A 24,325-nucleotide genomic window follows, 5' to 3' on the forward strand; every position below is an offset into this window, starting at 1 on the left:
CACATGACAGAATAACAAAAGGATTTAGCTCCTTCAGTGACAGACCTACTATTGTGGTCACTAGGAAATAATGGGTTGATTAAATAACCAAAAGGCCTGGAAAAGTGGTATGAAACTCAGAATAAAAAAAAAAACACACACTAAATATTCTCCACGTAACAAACACATTTTTGCTGTCTTCACATAAAATCTAGCAAACCCCATTTTGAAATTTTTTAGAGTAAAGCCATTTATTGTCATGAGTCTTCTGTCATCAGGCCTACTCCATGCACAATAAAAAAGTGGATTAATAGGTAAATGGAAAAAAGTTATGAATCAAATTATGGGAAAAAAATATTATTTCTAAATTTGTTATTAATGCTATTCATGCCTTACAGCTATTTTATAAATGAAGAATAAGGGAAGGAAAAAAATTCTAGCTAATTCAACAATGACAGGGAAAAATGAATGAGTGATTATAGTATTGATTGGAAGAAAAACCTGCAGCCACAGGGGTCCATAGAACTGGAGACAGAAAGCACTGGTCTGTTGTGAATATCACTTCAGCCACAGCCCCTCAAAGGTACCCCTAAATGTGAAGCACATTTTGGGCACATTTTGCACTCTTACCTCTTTCTGCCATCTTCTTCATCAGCTGGTGCTCTCCCCACTTCACAACATATTTCAGGATATCTTGCTCACTTGCCTGAAACAGAACACAACTATGAGCCCAGAATCACACGGTACTTGTGAGTTTTTTCTAAGTGCAGAAAACGTTAATAATAATAATATGGATAAGATGTGCAAGGTACACTTTCTATTTCAGTTTGTGCAGTTGTGCTCCTATATGACTTTACTGTTTTGAACTCTGCTCTGCAGCTGTCTGTAAATTTACTGATCTGTCTCCTCTTTTATCATGGACTTGGAGGCTACAGGATATTACCTGATAAACGGAGCATACAGTCACAGATTAAAATATACTTATGTCTCAGGTTTAACACACTTAGTAAATCTAAGTAGGACTCCACCCCAGAACACTTGGCTCAGTATAATACTAGAATGTAACACGAGAATAAAGTCCTCGAAACACCACAAGGTAATGATACTTCAAAGAGGTTAACAAAAAAATAAATAAATAACAGTTGCAATTTTCTCTAGTGAAACTGAAACCTAAACTCCAAGTCCCTAAGACGGGCCCCATTTAGGAAGGTGGAAATGCGAATAATGCACATTTAGTATTAATTTACCACAAATGGAGCCTCACACTCCGGTTGACAGATGTGATACCTCAGGGGATCCTAAAGAGCAAATGTAGGAGAAATGCTGAACTTGTGCGATCCCTGCTATGAGGGTGTTTTGAAGCGGTCAACTCAGAGATCCATCAGAAAAAAAAGTTCAAGTGTCAGGGAGAGCAGCATTTAAATAGCAGATTAGAATCAGACACTTCTGGATTGGGGCTCTGCAGGCACAGGATATTATGAACATTAGAACAATCTAGACGAGAACAGGTCATTCAGCCCAAGAAAGCTCGCCAGTCCTATCCACTTAACTCTTCTAAAAAAAAACAACAAGTTCTGAAAATCCCTGAAGTCTTACTGTCTACCACGCTACTTAGCAGCTTATTCCAAGTATCTATGGGTCTCTGTGAAAAAAAAAACTTCCTAATGTTTTTGTGAAATTTATCCTTAATATGTTTCCAACTGAGTCCCTGTGTTTTTGATGAACTCATTTTAAAATACAGTCTCGATCCAATGTACTAATTCCCTTCATAATTTTAAACACTTCAATCATGTCTCCTCTTAATCTTCTTTTGCTTAAAATGAAAAGGCTCAGCTCTTTTAATCTTTCCTCACAATTCATCATCTGTAGCCCTGTAATGAACCTGGTCGGTCTCCTCAGGAACTTTTCTCGCACTGCTATGTCCTTTTTGTATCGTGGAGACCAAAACTGCACACAGGACTGCAGATGATGCCTCACCAGTGTGTTATAAAGGTTGAGCACAACCTGCTTGGACTTGTACTCCACATGTTGTGCTATATAAACATTGTCAGCCTTCTTAATGGCTTCTGAACACTGTCTGGAAGTTGATAGCATACAGTCCACTATGACTCTTAAATCCTTCTCATAAGGTGTACTCTTGATTTTCTGACCTCCAGTTGTAGATTGGAACCTACATTTTTACTTCCTATGTGTAAAACTTTACATTTACTGACATTAAATTTCATCTGCAACAGATCTGCCCAAGTCCTTCTGTAATGATTTAACAGATTCCAATATTATCTACCAATCCACCTACCTTGGTATCATCTACAAACTAAACCAGCCTGTTACTTATATTCCAATCTAAATCATTTATACAATATATACTCACGGATAAGTTCTCCCGCAGATAAGTCGGGACTTGATTTTGCCGTATAATTTCTGGTATTTTACAATGTCGGTCGTATATGTCGAATACGGAAAACTCACGCTATTGGTACAAGGGATTATGATATGCTAATGCCTACCTGAGAAAGTAACCACAGAGCATACTGCCATTTTTATTTCTATGTGGGTGCGGCAATGCACTGTATCAGCGTGCACTCCTAACCTCCTCTCCCTCTCTATTGTCCCTATGTGACCATGCGGTAAGACCGAACTACTCCAAAGCGACGTTTGCACTGTTTTGTGTTTTTTGCATCTCACACACCTTTATTGTAAGAGCATTACTTATCTACAATAAAGCATTCGATCAGAGGAAAATATGAAGCTGATTTTAAATTAAATGTCGTTGAAGTAACGAAAGAAATTGGTAACTGCACCACTGCAACAAAATTCGATGTGTCTGAGATACTGGTGTGAGATCGGAGGAGGCAAAAAGATGAAGAAAAAAAAAAAATTAAGGGTTGCATTTTTGAATGGGCATATAAGTCAGGGTCTGATTTTATGATCGATTTGTTGGGTTTCAAGAACCGACTTATACATGAGTATATATAGTATATATTAAAAGTAGCAGCTGCCCTAGCACTTACCCCTCTGGACACCACTCTAAACATCAGCCAATTCTGACAAGGTTCCTTGCACCATAACCCTCTTCTTCCTGTGTCTGACCCAATTCTGCACTCATCTACAAACATTACACTGTGCTCCCACTGCTTTTAGTTTGAATCCCTACCTCTCATGTGGCACCTTGATAAATGCTTTCTAAAAGTCAAGATAAATAATATCATACGCTCCATTTTGATCATATCCTTGTGTTGCTTCCTCACAGAATTCCAGCATGTTAGTAAAACACAACCTCCCTCTTCTGAGCCCATGCTGACTGTTCAGAAAAACTCCTGTCCTTGCCATGTGTTGCTCAATCTTATCTTCAATAATTCCTTCTATTAATTTTCCTGTGATGCACGTTAAGCTTACTGGCCTATATTTTTTTGGATCTGCCCAGTCACCCCTTATATATAAAAGGATAATATTTGCCATTTTCCAGTCCTTTGGAACATCCCCAGTGTGCAGTGACTTCCTAAAAATATTTTTCAATGTATGTACTTGATAGCCTCCTTAAGAACTCGAGGGTAATTATTATCTGGTCCTGGTGATTTGTTTGATTTCAGGCTATTTAATCTAAGCAGCACTTCTCCCTCTACAATTTCTAAATCAATCAGAACCTCCTTAGAAGTCCCATTTACTGCTGGGAGGTTATCCACTTCCTCACTTGTGAAGACCTCAGAAAAATGCAATTTCACTGTCTATCTTTTAATTCCCCTTTACTATTCCTCATGCACTTCACCTCCTCCTTGACTGTTCTTTTACTACTAAAATACTAAAACAATCTCTTCGGGTCATCTTTGGCATTATCTGCTATATTTCTCTCCAACTGTCTTTTAGCCTCCCTAATATCCTTCTTAATGGTTGCCTTCATGTTCTCATATACCCTACAATTCACTTTGGAGCTATTAGTCTTATACTTCTTATACAGTGTTTTTTTTTCCTTTGAAGCTTCTTTTTTTAACTCTTTACTAATCCACTCTGGAGTTTTTTAAAATTTCCTATTAATTCCAAATTTAGGTATGTACATGTCTTGCATTACTTGTAAAACATTTTTAAACCTGTTCCACTGCTCCTCGACTGTCTCCACTCTTAAAAGCGTACCCCAGTCTATCCTCCTCAGACTCTGCTGCATCTGCTCAAAATTTTCCCTACCAAAGTTAAAAATTAATCTCATCTCTTCCCACTCATTTGTAAAATCTACCATCTTTAACACAATTTGGTGATTGAGTACCACAAAATTAAAATCAATCAAAGATATGCAGTCCATGAATGAAGTCATGGTGGAGCATTAAAATAAAAATTAAGAACACAGCATCACCAACACACAAGTGGGGCTGTGCCACATTCATTCATCTTCAGTGTTAGGGTGACTTCTGACTCAACAGGACATGCACAGACTATATCAAGGATTGCATTTATCAATGCTGTTACAACTACCAACAAATAACCTCAAAACTGAATGTGAACTGTGAAGAGACAGAATAAGGTAGGAATGAAAAAGTATAAAACATAAAACTATTAAGCCCACAATTATTTACACAGTAGTTGCCACAGTTCATGATAAATTGCAGACATTTGGTTTAGCACTTCCATTACCCAACTAAAATGGATTTAACAGAGTGGAACTGCAATAAATATGGTGTCATTTTCAATACACTCATTCCAAGGCATTTGTTGCTTGTGCTAATAAAACGCATTGCATTTCTCACTCAAACAGAAAACACAAACAATCAACACTATAACCTAAAAAATTTAACTCAAAAAATGTAAGAATGAATTAAGGCACAACAAATCTTATGTGTCTATCAAACATTCTGGTGATCTACTAACATTAACACAGCAAAATAAGTGCAGGAAAAAGACATTTAAATAAATAAACCCCATTGCCAGCTGTAAAGGTGGCATTCTGGCCTCCCAGGAGATGTCTTTTGAGACCCTAACGGGGTACTTGCACTCTCCGCCATTTTATTTCTTTTTAGGTTTTTCTATTTCAATTTTCTTTTACTAAGTTGTCTGTTGCCTCAGTTATATGGCATTTGTTACATGATTCGAAACTGAAGTGGTAACACTTGTAATGTGCCATCTATTGGAATGACAAATGCAATGCATTTTATTACTACATGCATTACAAAAATACATTCTAACAGCATCTATCAGCATTTACCATCTAATAGATAGGCAGACAGATACATAGACAGACATTTTTGAACAACATGAAATTTTGTCTATCTTTATAAACAAATCTAGTGGGGAAAAAAATTCCAATATTTCCAGAGCTATCAAACAATCTCTTGTCAGTAATGAATTTCCCCTTGGGATTAATAAAGTATCTATCTATCTAGTAATTAAGGTATTCTGTATTTCTTTTCAAGGCTGGTGGAATCTGACATTGTGGAGCTGGACTTACCTGCAGATAGTCAGACTGAATAGCAGCCAGGAAATGTTCCTTATTGAGATCATAAAGAACACTGGAGGTCATAACTTGAGAGAATTCCTCGCAGAGGAAATGAAGAGCCTGACGGGAGACCCATTTGGATCCATACGGCTGTGAGCTCCAATTTAAGATTGTGATCACGGTGTCCAGAGAGATGCTTTCAGCAATGATATCCTCACAACCTGAATGGGTGAAAAAGCAAATAAATGCTGTAATGTTGAGAAAGTCTTTGCCTGACATGACATGAATTCTATACACACTTGAAAAGGCATTGGCCCCTAGCAGTTGAAATCTGCTAGTTCAGTCCACACCACTGACTTCTACCCGATGTGAAAAAATATGAAAATAGCACAGTACTTTGCTTGGTATTTTCAGAGTCTTTGTGGAAAAGCATCAGGTCATTAGATTTCAGTTTTTCATCTATTTAACAATGCCAAAGTAAATTGGATTTGTGTTCATCCCTATACTTGCTGCTTAAAAACTCAAACATGGCACTGGCCAAACCAAAAGTGTGCACTGTCAACTATGTGGCTAAACACCCATTTGGCTTTACCTTTTCATCTAACAGGTGCAGAAGTGAGGCAAAACCACACACGTAACACTGAATCTGCTCCTGCATTCCTGATAGACGAGTCCATGAACACGCCAGCCTTGTTCATTTTTCAAATAGCCTCAGAAAGACTCATCCAGCGCGTCAATCACAAATTCTATGACAGTGGCTTAAGCTTGGCCATCTGTAGGATTAACGCACAGGATCATGAGGCACAACACTGAGGACTTAAACCAAATAAACTGCAAAGGTGCGTTTTATTTTTTTTTTTTTTTATGAGCAGCAAAACAAATACAAGACTGAAATGAGGATTTGTCAGACGAGGCATCAAACTGAAATGAAAAATACATTATAGGATAAAAAGAGCCATGGTACAGATGAGCACTAACAGCCCAGCAAATGTTCTTCAGCTATGTTTTTTTTTTTTTTTTGGGAAGCTTAGTGATCTTCAATGAAAACAAACAAAAGACATACAAAAAGACTGAACAGATAAAAAGGAAGAGCGTTTTTAAAAGAATATAAAAACTATGAATTTACAGTTTGCAAGTCCACTTCAAATCCACAAATACAGTACCGTGGAAAGGTACAAGGGCCATTAGATGGTTCACAAAACTTAGCTATTTGTTTTCTAGGCATGTCAGTAGTTAAAAGGACAGATTTCAGAGGTCAACATATTCATTGTTCAAAAAGTCAAACAATACGATCCTTAAAAAAAAATACAAACAACACAGTAATCAAACACTTTAACTTCAGTTAAAAAGTATAACGCGCCCCCCCCAAATAGGTCTCTAGCTTAATGCTTCCAAGTTCTTTTAAATAAAGATTTAACAACAACAAAACCTTTTCCTCTCTTCAAATCAATAATACAGTAAACGATGTTTATCCTCCTCTGTTCTCCTCCACAAGCATCGTCGCACTCCCTACCAACTCCAGCTCACCTTTTCAAGATTGACATGGCTTCTTTTATACCTGACTCGGGAGTACTTCTGGGGTTATGGTGTTGTGTAATGGGAGCACTTCCAGGTCAGATGGAAGTCCTCTAAAACATGCAGAGTTACTCCTAATAGTGACCCCTGGCGGAACCCAAGGACCCCGACAGGGTTGCCCTTCAAATCTTCAAGTCCCAGACCACCCTGGGGGTGTCCATACTGGGGCCAAACCAGAGAAACACTGCTCTGTTTTGTACTGGGGAATGAACTGTCCATTCATTATTGGTTTGTCCCAACTAAGATAGGAATCTACCATTAACCCAGCTGGGTTGCACACCTCCTTTCCTGTAGTCCTTCTGTTATGGCCTCCTGCACAGGCAAGGATCCATCTTCCATCCCAGTTGGGATACCAATCCATCCAGCATGGCACTTACGCATCACACGACCGAATTGCCGAATATGCCCAGTAATTCGGTCATGTAAGTGTTAGCATTGTGTGATAGCAGGTGTGTGATAAAAATGCAAAATAATTGTGATCAAGTGCAAGAACAAGAAAGTCCCCCAGGAACTGCTCTCAATATGGTGACCGTCAATGTTTCTGTCGGGGAAAAGTGGAAGTCACTATGCCTTGCACTGCGGTAGCCTACATTAATATAAGGGTTGAGTCAAGCACTGACATTCTATCCAGTCAAAGACAAGCAACATAAAAAAATAAAAGTGTGCACAGAAACACACTTCTACTGTTGCAATTGTGACATAAAGCTGCGTGTCTGTGACGGTTTCAAAACATGTGACATGAAGGATGTCCACTAAGTCTGCATCAGTGCACACTCAACAGGCCTTTCCTACTGTATTTATGTTGATATTTACATGTTTCTGTTACATATAATAATAATTTTTTTTGCTGAAGAAAATTCAACATTTTTGGCTTGTTTTTCCTGAGATAAACATTACTTGAAGGAGGTTTAATAAATCAGTAACAAATGAATACATTTTAAATCCGTCTGTCTCTACAACTAAGACAACTGCCATTTAAAGTCGAATTGCACAAGACATGACAACTTCTGATCGACAGTAAACTCTGCTGTATATTTGGTTGCATGCACAGTCTGGTGTAAATTTCAAATTCTACAAAAAACTACCATAAGAAAATGCAACAGGTAATGGTGCAATGGTAAGCCCAACGATTTCAATCACAATTTGCATGTATGAACCTCTGTTCACCAAACATGCTTATCATCCCTCAGTAACTGATTGGACATATCAGTGCAATCAGAACTCCAAGGGGTAACCCCCAATTCCAATTTTTCGTCAAACTCATTTACACCATGTCTTTGAACAACATATGGAAGCAGTTCTTCGAAAGATTCATGGCAGTAAAATTTATGTTGTAGTTGATGAAACCACTGATAGCCAAGACCACATAATTCTCAACATAGTTTTAGGTGAGTAAACATTTGGTTGTATGGTAATTCTTTTATGTAGGCAGTTCTAATTGTACATTAAATTATATTTAACTGGTATTAACAGTCTTTTCCAAAGAAAAATGTTATTAATGAACGGTACTGGTTGTTAACTGGTTCCCTTTTAAAAATGAACAACAATGTTTCTGGATTTAATAAATGTTTTGCCTCACGGTGACAAGGCACGCAAGGCCCAGATTTGACTCTTCTGTTATAAACTCAGGACCTACAAACCTAGGCAGAAGAGCAGGCTTCTCCTCAGATGCAACGAGCCCCTAAAAGTGTGTCTTTCTTTTTTTCTGTTTAATTCTCAGATTTAGTGTCTTCCAGATCAGTTATCTTAAAATAATTCATTGCAATGCAAAAGCTAAGCCGTAGATGAAGCTACAGATGTAATGATACATTTACGTTTTAAGAATCATTATAAATTATTTAAATAATTACAATTACAGGTACTGAAGACCAGTACTTTTAGGCAGATGTTATCTTTATGGAGAGCTGCAACTTTTCCACCTTTTTACAGACAGCACTTCAGTCCCTTCACAACAACCAGCTAAATCTTACTGACATTTTAAGCAGTGGTTACAGACAATGCATCACACTGTCTGAAAGCAGACCAGGAAGTTTTAAAAGGGGTTATGCCTAACAGTGTACATTCAACCTGCTTGAGTCATGTCATCAGTTTGGTGGGAGAGACCTGGCAGCACTAGTGATGTGGGTAAAGTCTGCCTTCCTTAAGAAGCCTGCCAAGAACCCCCTGAGGCAGGAAACACCAGGTGGAATTGCTGCTTTGAATCTGTAGGGTACCACGCTGAACATATGTACCTCTACAAAAAGTTCTTTCTGGCCGAGAACACATTAACTCAGGCTGTAACAAATCTCCTAGACCCTAAAAGTGAAGTTAACCTTCATCTCAGAGGGATGCATCAAACTAGTAACATCTCTGGAGGGCACTCACTGTTCTACGGCAGCCTTAGCATACAGCATTGCGGAGGATCTGGGCTCCTACCTGATGAATGGCACTGCAAAAAAAGATTCAGTTGTGCTAGTGTGCTGTTTCATTAAACGGAACGTAAAGTGCCAGATCATTATTGTTTGTTTTGTTGTAGCTGTTGCTACTTACAGTAAAAAATAAAATAAAATAAATAAATAAAAAAAAACACACAAAAACCGAATTGTAAAGGACTGTCTCATGCCTGTGTATTGTACCTTGTTGTTTTTTAATAAATTCTCTATTTATTGAACTTTTTAACCTCTACTGAGACACTCATTTTTATTGGATTTATTTATTTAAGGACTTTTGAACACTGCACTATTGTGGATACTGTTTGATTTTGAATGTGTTAATAAAAGCACTGGCACTATTTCACCTACAACTTGCTGTGTGCGTGTGTCCTCCGCCTAGCTCATCCCAGTTCCATTATAGACTGTGGCAGTTTGAAGAGGCTCCCTACAGCAGCTGGGAGAATTCGGCCACCCTGCACCATCACATGTCAAATGATGACATTACAGCCAAAAGCCCAAAGCAATGGAGTACACATCATATCTTAATTGATAAAACTGCAAGAAAGTTGTTTATAGAAAGTAGCAAGCTCCTCTCCAGATTAGTGAGTAGAACTACCTGACCTCCAAAGTTCTACCTTCTCTACCTGAAAAATTTCAAAACACATTTTTTTTGTAATAATGCTTAATCATGTTCTCTTTCTTGAACCATTTTTAAAATATATTAAAGCCAATTAGTAACATGGGAAAACTGAAAGCAACCTTTCATTTTAACAAAATTTACAGATCTTCATTTTGACAGGCTCAAATCAGAAGTCACTGGACATTTTCTGGGGTGTTACCTGTGCTTAATTATTTATCAGCTGGTAGGTGTTTTCCCTACACAGAGAACATTGCACTCTTAAACTGGCACTTTACTGGGTTGTGTGGTTTCTGGTTGAACTAGTGCCTGACTAAGAGCCATTTCATAGTGACAACGTTCTTTACATATGAAAATAGATATTTGAGCTTTGAGAATATTCTTAAGATGTGGAAAAATAAACCTTTAATCTCTAGAAAGCAACCTAGCAGGAAGTGCTGGGCGGTATACCGGTTCATACCGAAAACCGTTTTTTATTTTTTTTATGATACGGATTTTTCTTATACCGCAACACCGGTTTAAATTGCCTAAACGACGTTCGGAACGTGGCGCAGCGGGAAACTGTTCAAGTGGGGACCTTTTTCACTGCTACACCGCTAAACACAGATTTGTTGCACTAGGGCTCTTTTTCAATGCTATACCTCCAAATAGTGGGCGGTAGCATAGGTATGCTGCACGGTGAAAATGGACAGAGCCGAAAAAAAGGAGTCACGTCTGTCGCCTGGAGATGCTTTAGTTTTAAAAGGTCAGATGTGTAAATACTGTTTCTATACTACTGGATAATACTGCAAGCCAAGTTGTACTTGTTTTATTTGTTTTCAATACAGTGTAATGTACCTGGGTACTGTGTAATAGTGTGACGACATGTTGCCTTTATTCTCAACATTTCCACTTTAATCTTGACGCTTATGACGAGAATAAAGTCGACATGTTGACTTTATTCTCGTAATTTGTCATTAAAGTAGAACATCGTAAACTAAACTTCATCGTAAAATGGATATTTAATTTACTAGATTTTCTCAAACCCCGTCATAAGTTATATAGCACATTAAATGCTTTGTGTTAAGTAATTCTTAAACTGACTTCTTCTTGCACTAAGAGGAGGCGCCGGCAGCAATCGCCGCACAGAATACATTCACTTCATAATCTTCCTGCTCTCTGAACATTTAGAATGCTAAGATAAATACTTAATATAATTTTCATGGTGAAATGCATTAAAGCATGCATTAATCATATGGGGGCACGGCAGCGTGCCTGCCTTGCATTTGCATGTTTTTCTGGTGGGTTTACTCGGCGTGCTTCAGTTTCCTTTCAAAGTCATGTAGGATGTGAGGTTTTGTTGTGCTATATTGACCCTGCTAGTGTATGTTTTGCTTGTATTCATCCTGCGATGTGCTGGCGACTCGTTCAGAGATGGGCGCAACTCTGAATGGATGGCATAATTAAACATGTATAACGAAGATATTTTTAAAGTTCTGAACACTCCGTGGGCTAAGTTTATACCTAGTTTTAATTTCACAAAGACATTTATCGTGTGGTGATTGGTTATGTGGTGAAAGAAAAAGGAAGGATAGGAACTGGGGTTTTGGTAGCCTATGTCAGATAGAGACAGCATGCATGCAATAAAGATAACCTGCTCAGAAGAACATGCATTGAATTCTGTGTTCGTGTCTCCGACCAGCAGATCACAAACCCAACATTTACACAATATTTAAGTTAAACCTGTGCAATAGCTATTCATACATCCAGTTTTTTGGAGCCTCGTCACACCTGCCATAAAGTTCTCTACACTGAACATACACCTGGGGACCCCTTACTGCGAGGGAGCAACACTACCGCCTCACTACCGTGCATGTGTAATACCTGCTTTAATGCATTTCATCATGAAAATGATATCAAGTATTTATCTTAGCATTCTAAATTTTCAGAAAGCAGGAATATCATGAAGTGAATGGATTCTGTATGGTGATCGCTGTCTTCTCTTAGTGCGGAGGAAGTCAGTTTAAGAAGCGTAGTGATTAACAACTGGGTCGGGGAACGTAACACAAAGCATTTAATGTGCTGCATTAATTTATGACGGGGTAAATTAAGTAATTGATTAAACATTGATTTTAGGAAGAAGTTTAGTTTACGACATTCTACTTTAATTATGAAGTAAACTATGAGAATAAAGTGGAAATGTCGACTTTAATCTCGACATAAACGGTGAGAATAAAGTGGAAGTGTTGACTTTGTTCTCGACATATAGTTTGTTTTTTTCTTCCCAGTATAGCTTAGCTTGAAGCAAGGTTCATATTAATGCAGTTTGCCTAAATGATGGTTCAATTGGTAAAGATGTCATCACCAAGTTGCACTTGTTTTATTTTATTTTAATTTGGTGAATACTGTGCAATGCACCTGGGCTTGAAGTCTTGAAGTAATAGTGCAACTATCAGTAATAATACTATATTTTATTATTATTATTTATTAGTTTAAATATTATGCAGTTTAATGATGATAAAGTTGTTTAAAAAGTCACTTTAACGTGTCAGTGGACAGAGATTGTTAACATTAACAGAAAGTGTGGTTGGTTTACAAAAAATATTTACTATTTATTCCTTTTCTAAGACATTCGGTGCAATACAATTTTTGACAAGCACTTCTGGATATTTTACTAAGTCTAAATGCCTCTTTGTATGGTTGAAAATATGTTGTCAAAATTATAGTTTGTTTTTGCAAAATTTGTTCAATAAAAAGGTTCTATATTTTGACTGCATCTGTCATGCAATGCGATACCTTCTCCATTAGTGCCACCCCCTTGAAAACTATCACTTTAAGGGGCAATGCAAACCTGTATTAATACTTGTGTGCACTTTAAAATGTTTTTTTTGTACAATGTACAATACTCTTGACAGTGGAATAGGTTATTCTTAGCCAGTAATTGCAGTGGAAAATGTGGTTAATATCCACTCATGCATGGGGAAAAAAATACCGTCGAATACCGTGAAACCTTAGAAAAATACCGTGATATAGAATTTTGGTCATATCGCCCACCCCTAGTTTAACTAAAACCATTTGTAGGTTACACATTACATAACCCAGTTTACACACATATTTAAATCTTATACATCCCTACTAAACACAGATGGATGTTAATTGGCCTTTGAGTGACCTGCCTCTTTACATAAAAATGAAAGTGATTCTAAAAGTTTTTACTTTGTGTGTTACAGGACATGGTATGAATGATACCCGCATCAACCGAGCCATTTCTCTTTGTGAGAAAGTTGTCAGCAGCTTCTCCTACAGCTGGAGGAAGAGAAGAGAACTGGCTGAAGTGCAAATGCAGCTGGGTCTGCCTGGTCAGCAGCTAATCACCGAGACAGTCACTCACTGGGGATCAAGGATGCTAATGGTAGAAAGGGTCCTGGAGCAGAACAGAGCACTTTCTAAAGTCATTTCTGTCAACCTGAAAACCAGACCTCTTGTCCCTACCTGGCAGGACACAGAGGTCCTGGAGGCTGTTCAGAAAGCTCTGAAACCCCTTCAGAACTTTATTGATGCTCTTTTAGGAGAAGAGTATGTGATCCTGTCATGTGTCAGACCTGTGCAACACCTGTTTAACACAAGTCTCCTGGCACCTGGAGAGGGGGATAGTGAGCTGTGTAAATACATCAAGGCCAGCATTGTGTAAAACCTCAACAATAAATATGCAGACCCATTCACCAGTGACCTACTGGACATCACTTCTTTTGTAGATCCACGGTTCAGGGTCAAATACATCCCAAGTGAGAAAATGGATGCACTAAAACAAAGTTGTCATGGAGGCAGAGTCCCTGCTCCGTTATCAGGGTAGATGTTTCTCTGAGCTGCCTGAACCAGCTGTGCCCGAGTCTGCAGACCAAGAAGCAGCAGCAGTGGCACACACAGCTAAAAAGAAAACATCACTGGCATGCTTCTTCCAGCACAGCCCAGCCCAGCCAACAGCAACACTTTCATACTGAGGAAGGCAATAGAAAATGAACTTTCTAGCTACCTGTTATCAGTTTTTGGAGGGAGTGATGCTGACCCTCTCAAATGAAAAGGATTTTCAGTTGCAATGGAAACATTGTAACCTGCCACAGGGCATCCTTGAAAACTGACACCACTGACCGACTAGTTTTCCTGGCACAAAAATTTGTAAAATGTACAGTAGGTGGTTTGGCCTGTTGTTACTTTTGTATTCATTATATTTTTATTGGAGATTTGCACAAAAAGATGCACTGACTAAAGGATGGAATTTTGTTGATTTAATTCAATCTGTTTACATGTTTTGTTATTTGAACAACGTCCTAGATTTTTGTACAGGACTACACACAGGAGGAAGCATTTTGGTAAAGAAAGAACTCTACTTCAGTGGAAACCCACTTTTTAAAGAGGAAGTTGGCTTTTTGTTATTTTTGCTCTGTATCTTTTCTGTTTAAATTTTCTTAATTTCACAGCTGTAAGTCTTTTGTTATGCAGGAAAGAACATTATTTTATTTTATGCAAGGAGCATTATTATTTAATATATGCCAATAGTTTATTTTCAAACCATTTTTCACGTAAATCTACAGCTATATGTTAAAAAAAGTGCCTGTGTGACATTTGAGACATGTGGCTTTGACTCAGAACTGTCTTTTTTGGTATTACTTTAATGGAAGAAAAAATTAATCAAGATATACATCGTATATTGCTATTCAGCTAAAAAATATCAAGCTATGATTTTTGGTCCATATTGCCCAGCCCTACCTCCATTCTTTTCACAAGATCAGTGATGACCACCGTTGGTGCTGTGGTTGATGCCTGGTCAGAACTATTTATTATTCTGGCAATCAAAGATACAATGCCCCGTGGCCACTATCAGACTATCATGCCGCATTTCCCTTTGACAACAAAGACACCCATGCATAACATGTGGAAAAATGACAGATTCGCTGATTTCTTTGACATCTGACAATGTTTTGTTAAGAATTGTGTTTTCAATTACAACCCAGGGCAACATTTTACTGTTGATGAGCAACTGTTTCCAACCAGGGTCCACTGTCCTTTCTTGCAATATATCTCAACCAAGGCTGACAAATTTGGCATAAAGTTTTGGATTGCGGCAGATTTGGAGACTAAGTACATGTGCAATGCTACTCCTTATTTAGGAAAAAATCCCAGTCATCTCACAGGAGAAAGACTTTCCGAGACCGTGGTCAGAAAGCCATTTCTGGACAAAGGCAGAACCGCAATAACAGACAACTTCTGGCTAATAAACTGCTGCACAGCAACAAAAATTCTTCTTGGCACCATAAATAAAGTGGGACGGGAACGTCCACCTGCAGCTAAAGTCACTTCAGTATGCAAGCAATTCTCCATGCTAGTGTTTAGATCTGGCAGTGGCATACTGACGTTGTATGCGCCCAAAAAAGACGTCTCTCTGCTTTCTCAGTACCATGCACTATAATATGGAGATTGGGCAAGACTGAAAAGAAAAACATGTTCAAATGACAACTCATGTTCAAATAACAGTGTTTTCAAGTAATGCCATTTTCATGCATGGATGTGTGTGTGCATGCGCGAAAGAGGCAGAGACAGATTTAATGTTATTCAAGTGGCTACTGGAATATAAAATAAACACTTTTGCAAAGGTATAACGAAACAAGTGTGCTTTTATTCAAGAATAAAACTGAATAAAAAAATTCAAATAACAAGATACCAAGAAGACATGATTCTCCAGCATTTGTGTGTCTGCTTATATCCCTTCAGTGCTATCTTTTTCAAGTAGCACAACTTTACGCTGGTTATTACAGACTCAAATCAAATGATATATATTTATTATGCAACAATAATAACAAAAGCAGCTCAATACTCAAAATGGTAAATAAAGGGAGGGATCAAACACACAACCTCTTAATTATGAGGCAGCAGTTCTTACCTCTACACCAGCCAAGTTGGCATGTTTAGGTTATGTCGATTGATATTTGGTCTTCAGTTTTACACACTGACAGCAACATGTAAACTGAATAATTTCTTCTTCTTTGGTTATATTCTTGAATAAAAGCACACTTGTTTTGTTATACCTTTTGTGAAAGTGTTTATTTGATATTTGGACTTCAGTCTTCACACATTATACACTTCACATCAACATTTTGTCAATTATTAATATAACATGAAAAAAAATTGTTTTAGTTATGTGTTCGACATTTCTTGCCTCGCATTTCCTGTCATCCTATACTTACCCAGATCATTGTAGACACGGAGCACACATGAAATGTATGTATTCCAAATAACGATATATTATTTACCCTATACAACTCCAGACACCTCACACTCAGATAAACAGACTTGAGCTCTGAGAATTTTCCATTTGACTTCAGCTGCGTTGGTGGGGGATGAGATAGCAAGCTGCTTGCTGCTTGTGCTTATTGACATATTTGCAAAACAAAGACACTGATGAAGAGGTGCGAAGGAATTTAAAGTGGCCCGGCATTCCTATTTTTTTCATAGGCTTCAGGAATTCTAGTGTTAAGACACTGACTGCAGGACCTTTTATTACCAGAATGCAGCAAAAACAAACAAAAAAAAAAACCTATGGCTATCCACTAGATGCAGCACTGTATTAGGTAACTGAGATCTGGCACCAAAGTGACTACATCTATAGTGGCTGTATACGGAAGGTTTGAATTCTCCCCTTATGTCGTGTCTTGACTGGCTCAACAGGATACAAGTTAACTCAAAGCTTGCATTCAAAGTGTTTAAGAATGTGGAGCAATAAACTGAGAAAAGGGAATCTAAAGTCATGTGCATTGAGAGAAATGGCAGATGTATGTATTGTCCTGATAAACCGGCAGTGGAAAAGATGCACTCCCCTGTCACAAATTAAAACAGAACCTTCTTTCAACTCACTTGGAGGCTCTGATCAGGGCACTTGAGAGACTGATAGAGGAGTCTGAGTGTCTGGGCTTGCGAGTGTCCTGGATAAAAAACAAGATCCAGGCCTTTAATGACCTCTTGGGCACAGCAATCATCAGTGTGTCTGTCTGCAGAGAGAGTGTTCTTGTTGAGAGGTTTACTTACCTGGGCAGTGACATTCATGTCTCTGGTGACTCTTCCAATGAAGTCAGTAGACGGATTGGGAGAGCATGGGGGGGGGGTGGATCATGAAGTCACTGGAAAGGGGTGTGTGGCGCTCCCAATATCTATGCAAAAGGATGAAGGTCCAAGTCTTTAGAGTCCCGGTGCTTCCTGTCTTGCCATATGGTTGCGAGACATGGACGCTATCCAGTGACCTGAGACGAAGACTGGACTCCTTTAGTACTGTGTCTCTCTGGAAAATCCTTGGGTACTGTTGGTTGTTGCTCATGGAGTCCCGAATGAGGCACATTACCTGCATTGTGAGGGAGTGTCAGTTACGACACTACGGCCATGTGGCGCGTTTCCCTGAGGGTGATCCAGCTCGTAAGATCCACCTTGTTGGGGACCCGAGTGGCTGGACCAGACCAAGGGGTTGCCCACGTAACACCTGACTGCAGCAGATACAGGGTCATTTCCGCAGGGTGGGACTGGACCATGTGTCTGCCTGGGGGGTTGCAAACCGGGATCCTGAGTTGTTTTGTTGTGTAGTGGGTGCGGCAACGCACTGTACCAGTGCATGCTCCCCAACTTGATTTGACCTTTATGTTTTGTCTTTTAATTAAAACAGAAACTCCTTGTCTAAGTGTGGATGTAAATCAATTTTGGGTTTAGTAAGCAGCTCACATTTGCAATTAGAAAAAGAACAAATAAGAATTCTGCAGTGGGCTGGCGCCCTGCCCAGGGTTGTTTCCTGCCTTGCGCCCTGTGTTGGCTGGGATTGGCTCCAGCAGACCCCTGTGACCCTGTAGTTAGGATACAGCGGGTTGGATAATAGATGGATGGACAAAATAAGAATTTTCCCTCACTGCTTAGTAAACAGTAAGCTTTTTAACTCTTTCAGGGCGGATGTCAACTTTTTTCAAGAGGAGGCGGTTGAGGGTGGTAATCAGCTGTAAACAGTGACCAAACCTGCCGTTACGTTTTAGTTCGACTCCCTTTGCTAGGAGGAAAGTTAGCTTTGTTGGTTTGACCGACATTCCCTACACTCACGCGAGTAGCGAAGAGCAGTCGGTGGCAAAAATGGCATCGCTATCTGGCAAGATATCGAAGCGAATGAGCAAAGTAAAATACTCTGTGGATGACGTTTTGCATGTTATCTCTGAAATGGACTCTGATGTGTCAGACTCTAATTTTGATGCTAGTACTCGAAAAGGATTGTGAGGTACCGGCATCAGCTGATCGGTCCCCAGCTGATCGTGGTGCTGAACAAGTTCGTGTAGCTGATGCAACATTCGCCTGGGAGGACCGCCATTTACAATGACAAGAGGTACAAACCAGATTGCATTGCACTAAGACCGCAACCGCTGCTGACGCCCAAGCCCCACAAAGAAGGCATGGCAGCCGGCCTGCCACGCATTTCCTGCCAGCCATCTTGCCGCCCATGAGAGGCTTGAGCCACAAGAGTCTGCAAACTGGTGGCCACAGCATGCAGCAACAGAAAAGTTATGTTGATTTATGTGGGAAACGATTGCTTTGTGTGCTTTTCAGAAAACTGTTTTTTGGAAAAATATTCAGCCCTCAAAGAGTTAACTTAAATGTCAATTTTACGTGTAAACTTGTTAAGCAAGTTAGCCAAAATAAGTCTTGATAAACATGAAAGATTTTATTAGAACTGTGTCTTTTTTTTGCCAGGTGTATTATGGATAAATATTCTGTGCAAATGTGTTATTTGTTAAAAAAAGGAATGTATATTAAGGGGATTTGATTTATTTACTTTAGTATGTTCTATGTTCAATGAATACCAAGTTCAAAGAATATCATTTTGTTAATAATAAACGAACAGGTACTGCCCGTGGTCAGCAGTTTAATTGTAAAAATACCACACTGATAAAGCAAAAAAGGCCTCTACATGTCTAGTTATGCAGTAACGTAAAATGCCAAATTTTGTCCTAAGTTTACTTGGTGGTGGCGTAAGTGAGTGAGAGGCTGAACTGTCATCGAACTGTCAAGCTGGACAGGTGAACACATCTGCTACTGAATCCATCTGAAGAGCATGCCTTAATAAATGCTATAAAGGATAAAGAGGTGCATGATTAATCACTTGTTATTTGTTAGAAAATAGAATTGAGTTTAAAAAGTATGTACAAATACATTATATCCCTCACTACCAAAGCTCACAAAACAGGTTATTACATTGCAATACTGATTTATGGCCAGACAGCCCACTCCTAGTGAAATACTGTACATATGTTTAGCAACAGAAATAATGCAGTGCATAACAAACTGAAGGCCGTGAAATCACACACTTCAACAGGAAAATCTTTAATTAAACAGAGTCTACCTTGTGCCAACATGTTGAATTCCAAGAAGAGGGCGATGTGGTAGAGCTCCATAGCTTCTTCGGCCCGACCAATGTTTCCTTTGCCTGACACAAGAGCCTGAACTTCACAAAGGCTGCCGACAGACGGACTGCAGTGAAGAACAAAGGAAAGGTCCACCAAATCTGTGTACATACAGTGCAAGATGACCTTGGCATACTTCTTCGGTATGATAGACTCATCCAAGATGATTCTCGTGGGCGTCTGCAGCGTCCGATCAGTGATCTCCTCCCCTGTCCGAATCCTTCTCTGAAGAAGATTGCGAAAGAAAGGCGAGCGGGCTGAAAGGACTGCTTTATGTGCTCTCAACTCCTCGTCCATAGAGCTCTGGCTGCCCCCAAAGGCTTCAACAAGATCAGACTCAGAGGAGAAGTCAAGGACAGAATCATAGTAGCACATGAACTCAAATAAGCCTCGCATGTCCATGTCCAGAGAATTTGGTGTCCCAAACTCTTCACTCAGTTGCATAAGAATATCGACATTTTGAAATCTCGAGTCCTCTATCCCAAACTCCCCAGTGTACAGATAATGCAGCAGGGCTGAGAACATGGGCAGATCAATCCCACCGGTATTAATATCCATCATGATCTCTGCACCATATTCAGGAGAGGAGGAGAGTAGAGTCTTAAAAAAGGGGCAACGGGCTGCGAGAATTGCCCGATGTACAGGGAAGCATGTGTCTTGAAATATGAGGTCGACATCTGTGCAGTACTTGTACTGGTAGAGGTCAGAGAGGTCTTTCTGTAGTGTACGAGCCTCTGGCCGAGCAAGGCTGGCCTGGAAGTTTAGCTCTTTTAAGGCTGCCGTGCCCTCATACTCTTCTACCAGAGCGCTGACGTCGCGCACATCCCAGCCAAGGAGAAGTTCGCGCATCTGTTTGGCATGGTCCGCGGAGCGGCTCGACTTACGCCTTTTGATGAACTTCTTCTTGAGTGTGGCCAAGCCCGAGGACTTCTTCTTCTTATCCTGTGGCTTCTCATGGCTGTGATCCAGGCTGTAGAGCTTTGAATCACAGCCATAGCCCTGGATGGAGTAAGAGGAAGTCCCTGCAGGAAACAAAGTGTGAATGATGAACACTGAAAACACCATGTGTGAAAGAAAAACAAAGAGATATAAAATTACATTGTCATGACATAGAAATGAACAGAAGTACTTGGAAGAAAAAAAGGTAATTCAACAACCAGATGTGTAAATAGCACTCTACAAACTGTCATCTACAAAATGGTGACATTCAAAGAGCATTTCTTATTAATTTAACATTAAAAAAATAGGTCAGTTTAAATGTCACCTTAATCTTCACGCAGAAACAACTTCGCTGACAGATAGAAATCTCATAATTAATTAGACACTAATAAATTAAATAGTGTGCAAATCTGATTTGAATGCATTATCCATTTTGTTGGCAAACAGTATTATTTTATTCTGGGCACTAAAACATCCCTACAAAATACTGCTCTGTATTCAGTGGAGGAAATCTGTGCTGTGCAATCAGGCTTTGAGCTGAAGATGTTTGTACTCGTAACATGGACAGCACTACATAAACTCTAAAACTGAAGTAAAAACTACAAGAGCACTGACAGGCTAACAGGTGAAAATCAATGTGATAGGCATTGAGAATGAAATGCCCTGCTCTAAAAAAAAACTAATTTGAACCTTAATTAAACTGAAAGGAAAAAAGCACAGTAACAGAATGAGTTCATTAAAGAGAATACTCAACCTGAAAATACTTTTCTTTTGACCTGTTTATTTAACAATACTGACGATCGTAATGGCGGAGGAAAACTTTTAATCACATGCTTTCATGGGGAATAAAGATTGTAACATTCCTGATTAAACAGAGACCCAGGCTGAACAACGCACAGGATTTAAAAAAAAAAATCACTTGTGCCACATAATTCAAATGTCAGGCCCAATGTGTCAGACATGCATACTTTGGCTAAACCACTTCCAGAAAATTCTTTGATACAAAATAGTGACACACACTGAAACACGATGAAGCTTCTGAAATGAAGATCTGCCGCTCACCTTATTTGTTGGTCTGCTGCACTGTTTATGAGACTGATGAATGGACCCTCTTTTGAAGCACCTCTGCCGGGTATGCACACATATGAGGCTGACTATCCACAGGATTGTGTTTTAGCTTTCTTTTATCTTTCATTCTCTGATTTTATTCCTTTCTTACAGTTCACCCTTTTCAATGTTAATTGTGCCACGCCATAGTAGCCAATGAAAGAGATGTAACTGGGTTGGACTGACCAATAAATGAGAGAGGGAGGCAGTTGTTGAAGTCAAACACTTGATCCTGTTTGAGTATGCTCCAATTTTGTTAATTTCCTCCAATGAGCCAAAACATTCTGACTACTCCCATATGAAGCAAATGACACAGACTATCTTGGAACAAAGGCCCATGTCAAAGTCAGAGGTATACTAGATAGTAAGCTGACATTAGGTTCTCATAGTCAACATGCTGAATGCAGAAGATACGGGCAGGTGTAAAGAAGGAAGTGTCTTTGTTAATGGCCAAGTCCTTCTGGTCAGATGATTGGGTCAGAGTATTTCCTTAATAGCAGGGCCGGGGTGAATACCCATCAATAGTAGTCTGAAAATGGGCAAACCACAAACCGCCAAAATCGTGTTGGGGAGCCAAGACTTACCGATGCAACATGTTTGTTCAGCATGAACCAAAAGATAGGCAGAAGTTACAGATTATTTTAATGATGGTTGTAGAAGTGTCATGAATCACAGTGTATTGAACACTGCTGCTTTGGAAAACTTTGTGGCCACAGGCTGTCAAGTGTCCATGATATCCCCTGCCCATTGTTGAGAGGGCCTATAATTGGTATGTGAGAATTGTAATTGGATGTTGATACAATGGAAAGAGATTGCCTGGTCTGATTAAGTTAATTTTATACTGCACCATGTGGATGCTGTGTGTCACTGACCTAGAAAACAGATGGCACCAGTATGCATTGTGAGAAGGAGACAAGGCAGTGGAGGGAGTGTGATGCTTTATGCAATGTGCTCCTGGGAAACCCTGGGTCCAGGAATTCATGTGGACATTCATTTGATGTGTACTACCTACTGTACTTAAACATTATTGCAGACCAGGTACGCCCATTCCTGGCAATGGTACTCCTTGATGGAAGTGGCACAGTTTCACTACACCATACCTGGTATGATCTTCATTAATATACATAATTATAGAAAGGTGCATCATTGCAAGATGGAAGAACAGAAAAGGAATTTTTAAAATTTACAACACAATTTTATGTGCAAATGAATGTATATCAGGATTGTGAAGAAATAACTGACTTGAAAAATACTGAACTTATCCTTTAACATTCGGACGCCAGATACCACAGGACAACTTCAGAAGTCTTACAGTGTTCAGGCCTTAGTGGGTCACAGCTGTTTGGGGAGCACATGGAGGTGCAACAGCATTTTAGACAGGTGGTCATAATGTTTTGGCTAATCAATGTATAAATATTTTAACCAAAATACATGTATTTGGGACATTGTATGTATGTGGTTGGATATCTCACACAAGAGTCACGTGACATGACTCATTTGAGTGTCAGGGATGTTTTGATTTTGTTTGCTATTGTCCAGGCTGAGTCTCCACTAAATGCCACTGTCACAGGAGTTGTGTTATGTCCATTCTATATTAAAACATGATATTTGATTTTTTTCTTGGCCATCACAACAAACTAAGTGTTGGGTTAAATAACACATAAAAAAGATCATTTTTGGGTGATGTATTCCTTTAAACATGTGCAAGAATCTGATTTGATTACTGGACACTTTATAAGCAAACTGTCCCAACGAAAAAAATCTCAAACTCAAGTATGTTGTTATTTTAAATTCTAGAGCTCAAAAGAGTTAAATGCTTGTCTGGATCTTTTCTTACTGTTGCACTTTAACAGGTCTGTGGCTGACTTCAAGTGTGTGTGATGTCAATGAGTGGGTGACTGGAAGACAGTGTCAATAAGTAAATGAATTGAAAGGGGGGCATTCTTGGTGGTTGAATAGTTGCTTCACGGTCAGGCAGAAAGTGAAACCTTCTTGATTAAGTTAGCTTTGTTTTTTTTTTCTGCCTTATACCGCTATGAGGTGGGACCAACAGTTAATTCAACATATTAAGCATATCAGGCTTCATAACATAATAAACCCTCTCCAGTGCAGAAAAAGTAAAAAACAAATCAACTAAATACCTATAAATGTCTGTTGAGCCTGGGAATTCCCCCCAATCCGAGGGGAGCATGAGTGGGGGTAATTAGAGGCATTGACACCCATTTTCTTCACATCAGCTCCCAAGTGCCGTCCTGCTGCTTCATTCTCCCCGCTTTCGCTTTCAGCTGGCAACTGGCCACGGTGCCACTTGACCTTACAGCACAGGAAACACCGAATCCAGATCATTCATTCCTAGAACATAAAAATGGAAAAAAACCCAATGGGTAAACCAGCAGATATGAACAGTACATGACTGAGACCAAAACATGCCAGTGTGGTCAGTTTAAAGACACCAACTGTCAAGGCTCAGCATCATGACAGAAAACGAACAGAGGAAAACAAGTGACCATTCATTGTAAAATATTTCCTATAACTCCAGAGCAACTTGCACTCATTGTTATGCATAACTCCAACTTTACAGGTCGACTGTCAGAGTGCACTTGGACCCCAGGTTGACTGCAGTCTTCTATGTGGGCTATACAGTCATATCTTGCTTAACAATGGCATATGGTTCCGACAAGTGCATTGTTAGATGGTTTCATTGTGAAGCACTTTAACATATTAAGGGGGTGGGCCTCTGGGTCTGACGTCATTTTGCTGTGCTGACTTTGGATACAGGGCACCGTGTTTGCAATGC

At 39.3% G+C, this 24,325-nt stretch overlaps 1 protein-coding gene across 1 annotated transcript in view; it reads right to left on the reverse strand.

Moving 5' to 3' along the window:
* btbd7 (BTB (POZ) domain containing 7) overlaps positions 1–24,325 on the reverse strand; it is a 45,561-nt gene that overhangs the window by 16,049 nt on the left and 5,187 nt on the right. The window contains exons 2-5 of the mRNA XM_028821221.2: positions 23,670–23,880; positions 19,422–20,504; positions 5,414–5,622; positions 610–685 (exon numbers count right to left, since the gene is read on the reverse strand). Of these exons, the coding sequence (XP_028677054.1) occupies positions 610–685; positions 5,414–5,622; positions 19,422–20,504; positions 23,670–23,874 (1,573 nt within the window). The 5' untranslated portion in view covers positions 23,875–23,880. The remainder of the gene's footprint in view (positions 1–609; positions 686–5,413; positions 5,623–19,421; positions 20,505–23,669; positions 23,881–24,325) is intronic.

This window comes from Erpetoichthys calabaricus, chromosome 16, assembly GCF_900747795.2.
Source record: "Erpetoichthys calabaricus chromosome 16, fErpCal1.3, whole genome shotgun sequence".
Classification (NCBI taxonomy): domain Eukaryota; kingdom Metazoa; phylum Chordata; class Cladistia; order Polypteriformes; family Polypteridae; genus Erpetoichthys; species Erpetoichthys calabaricus.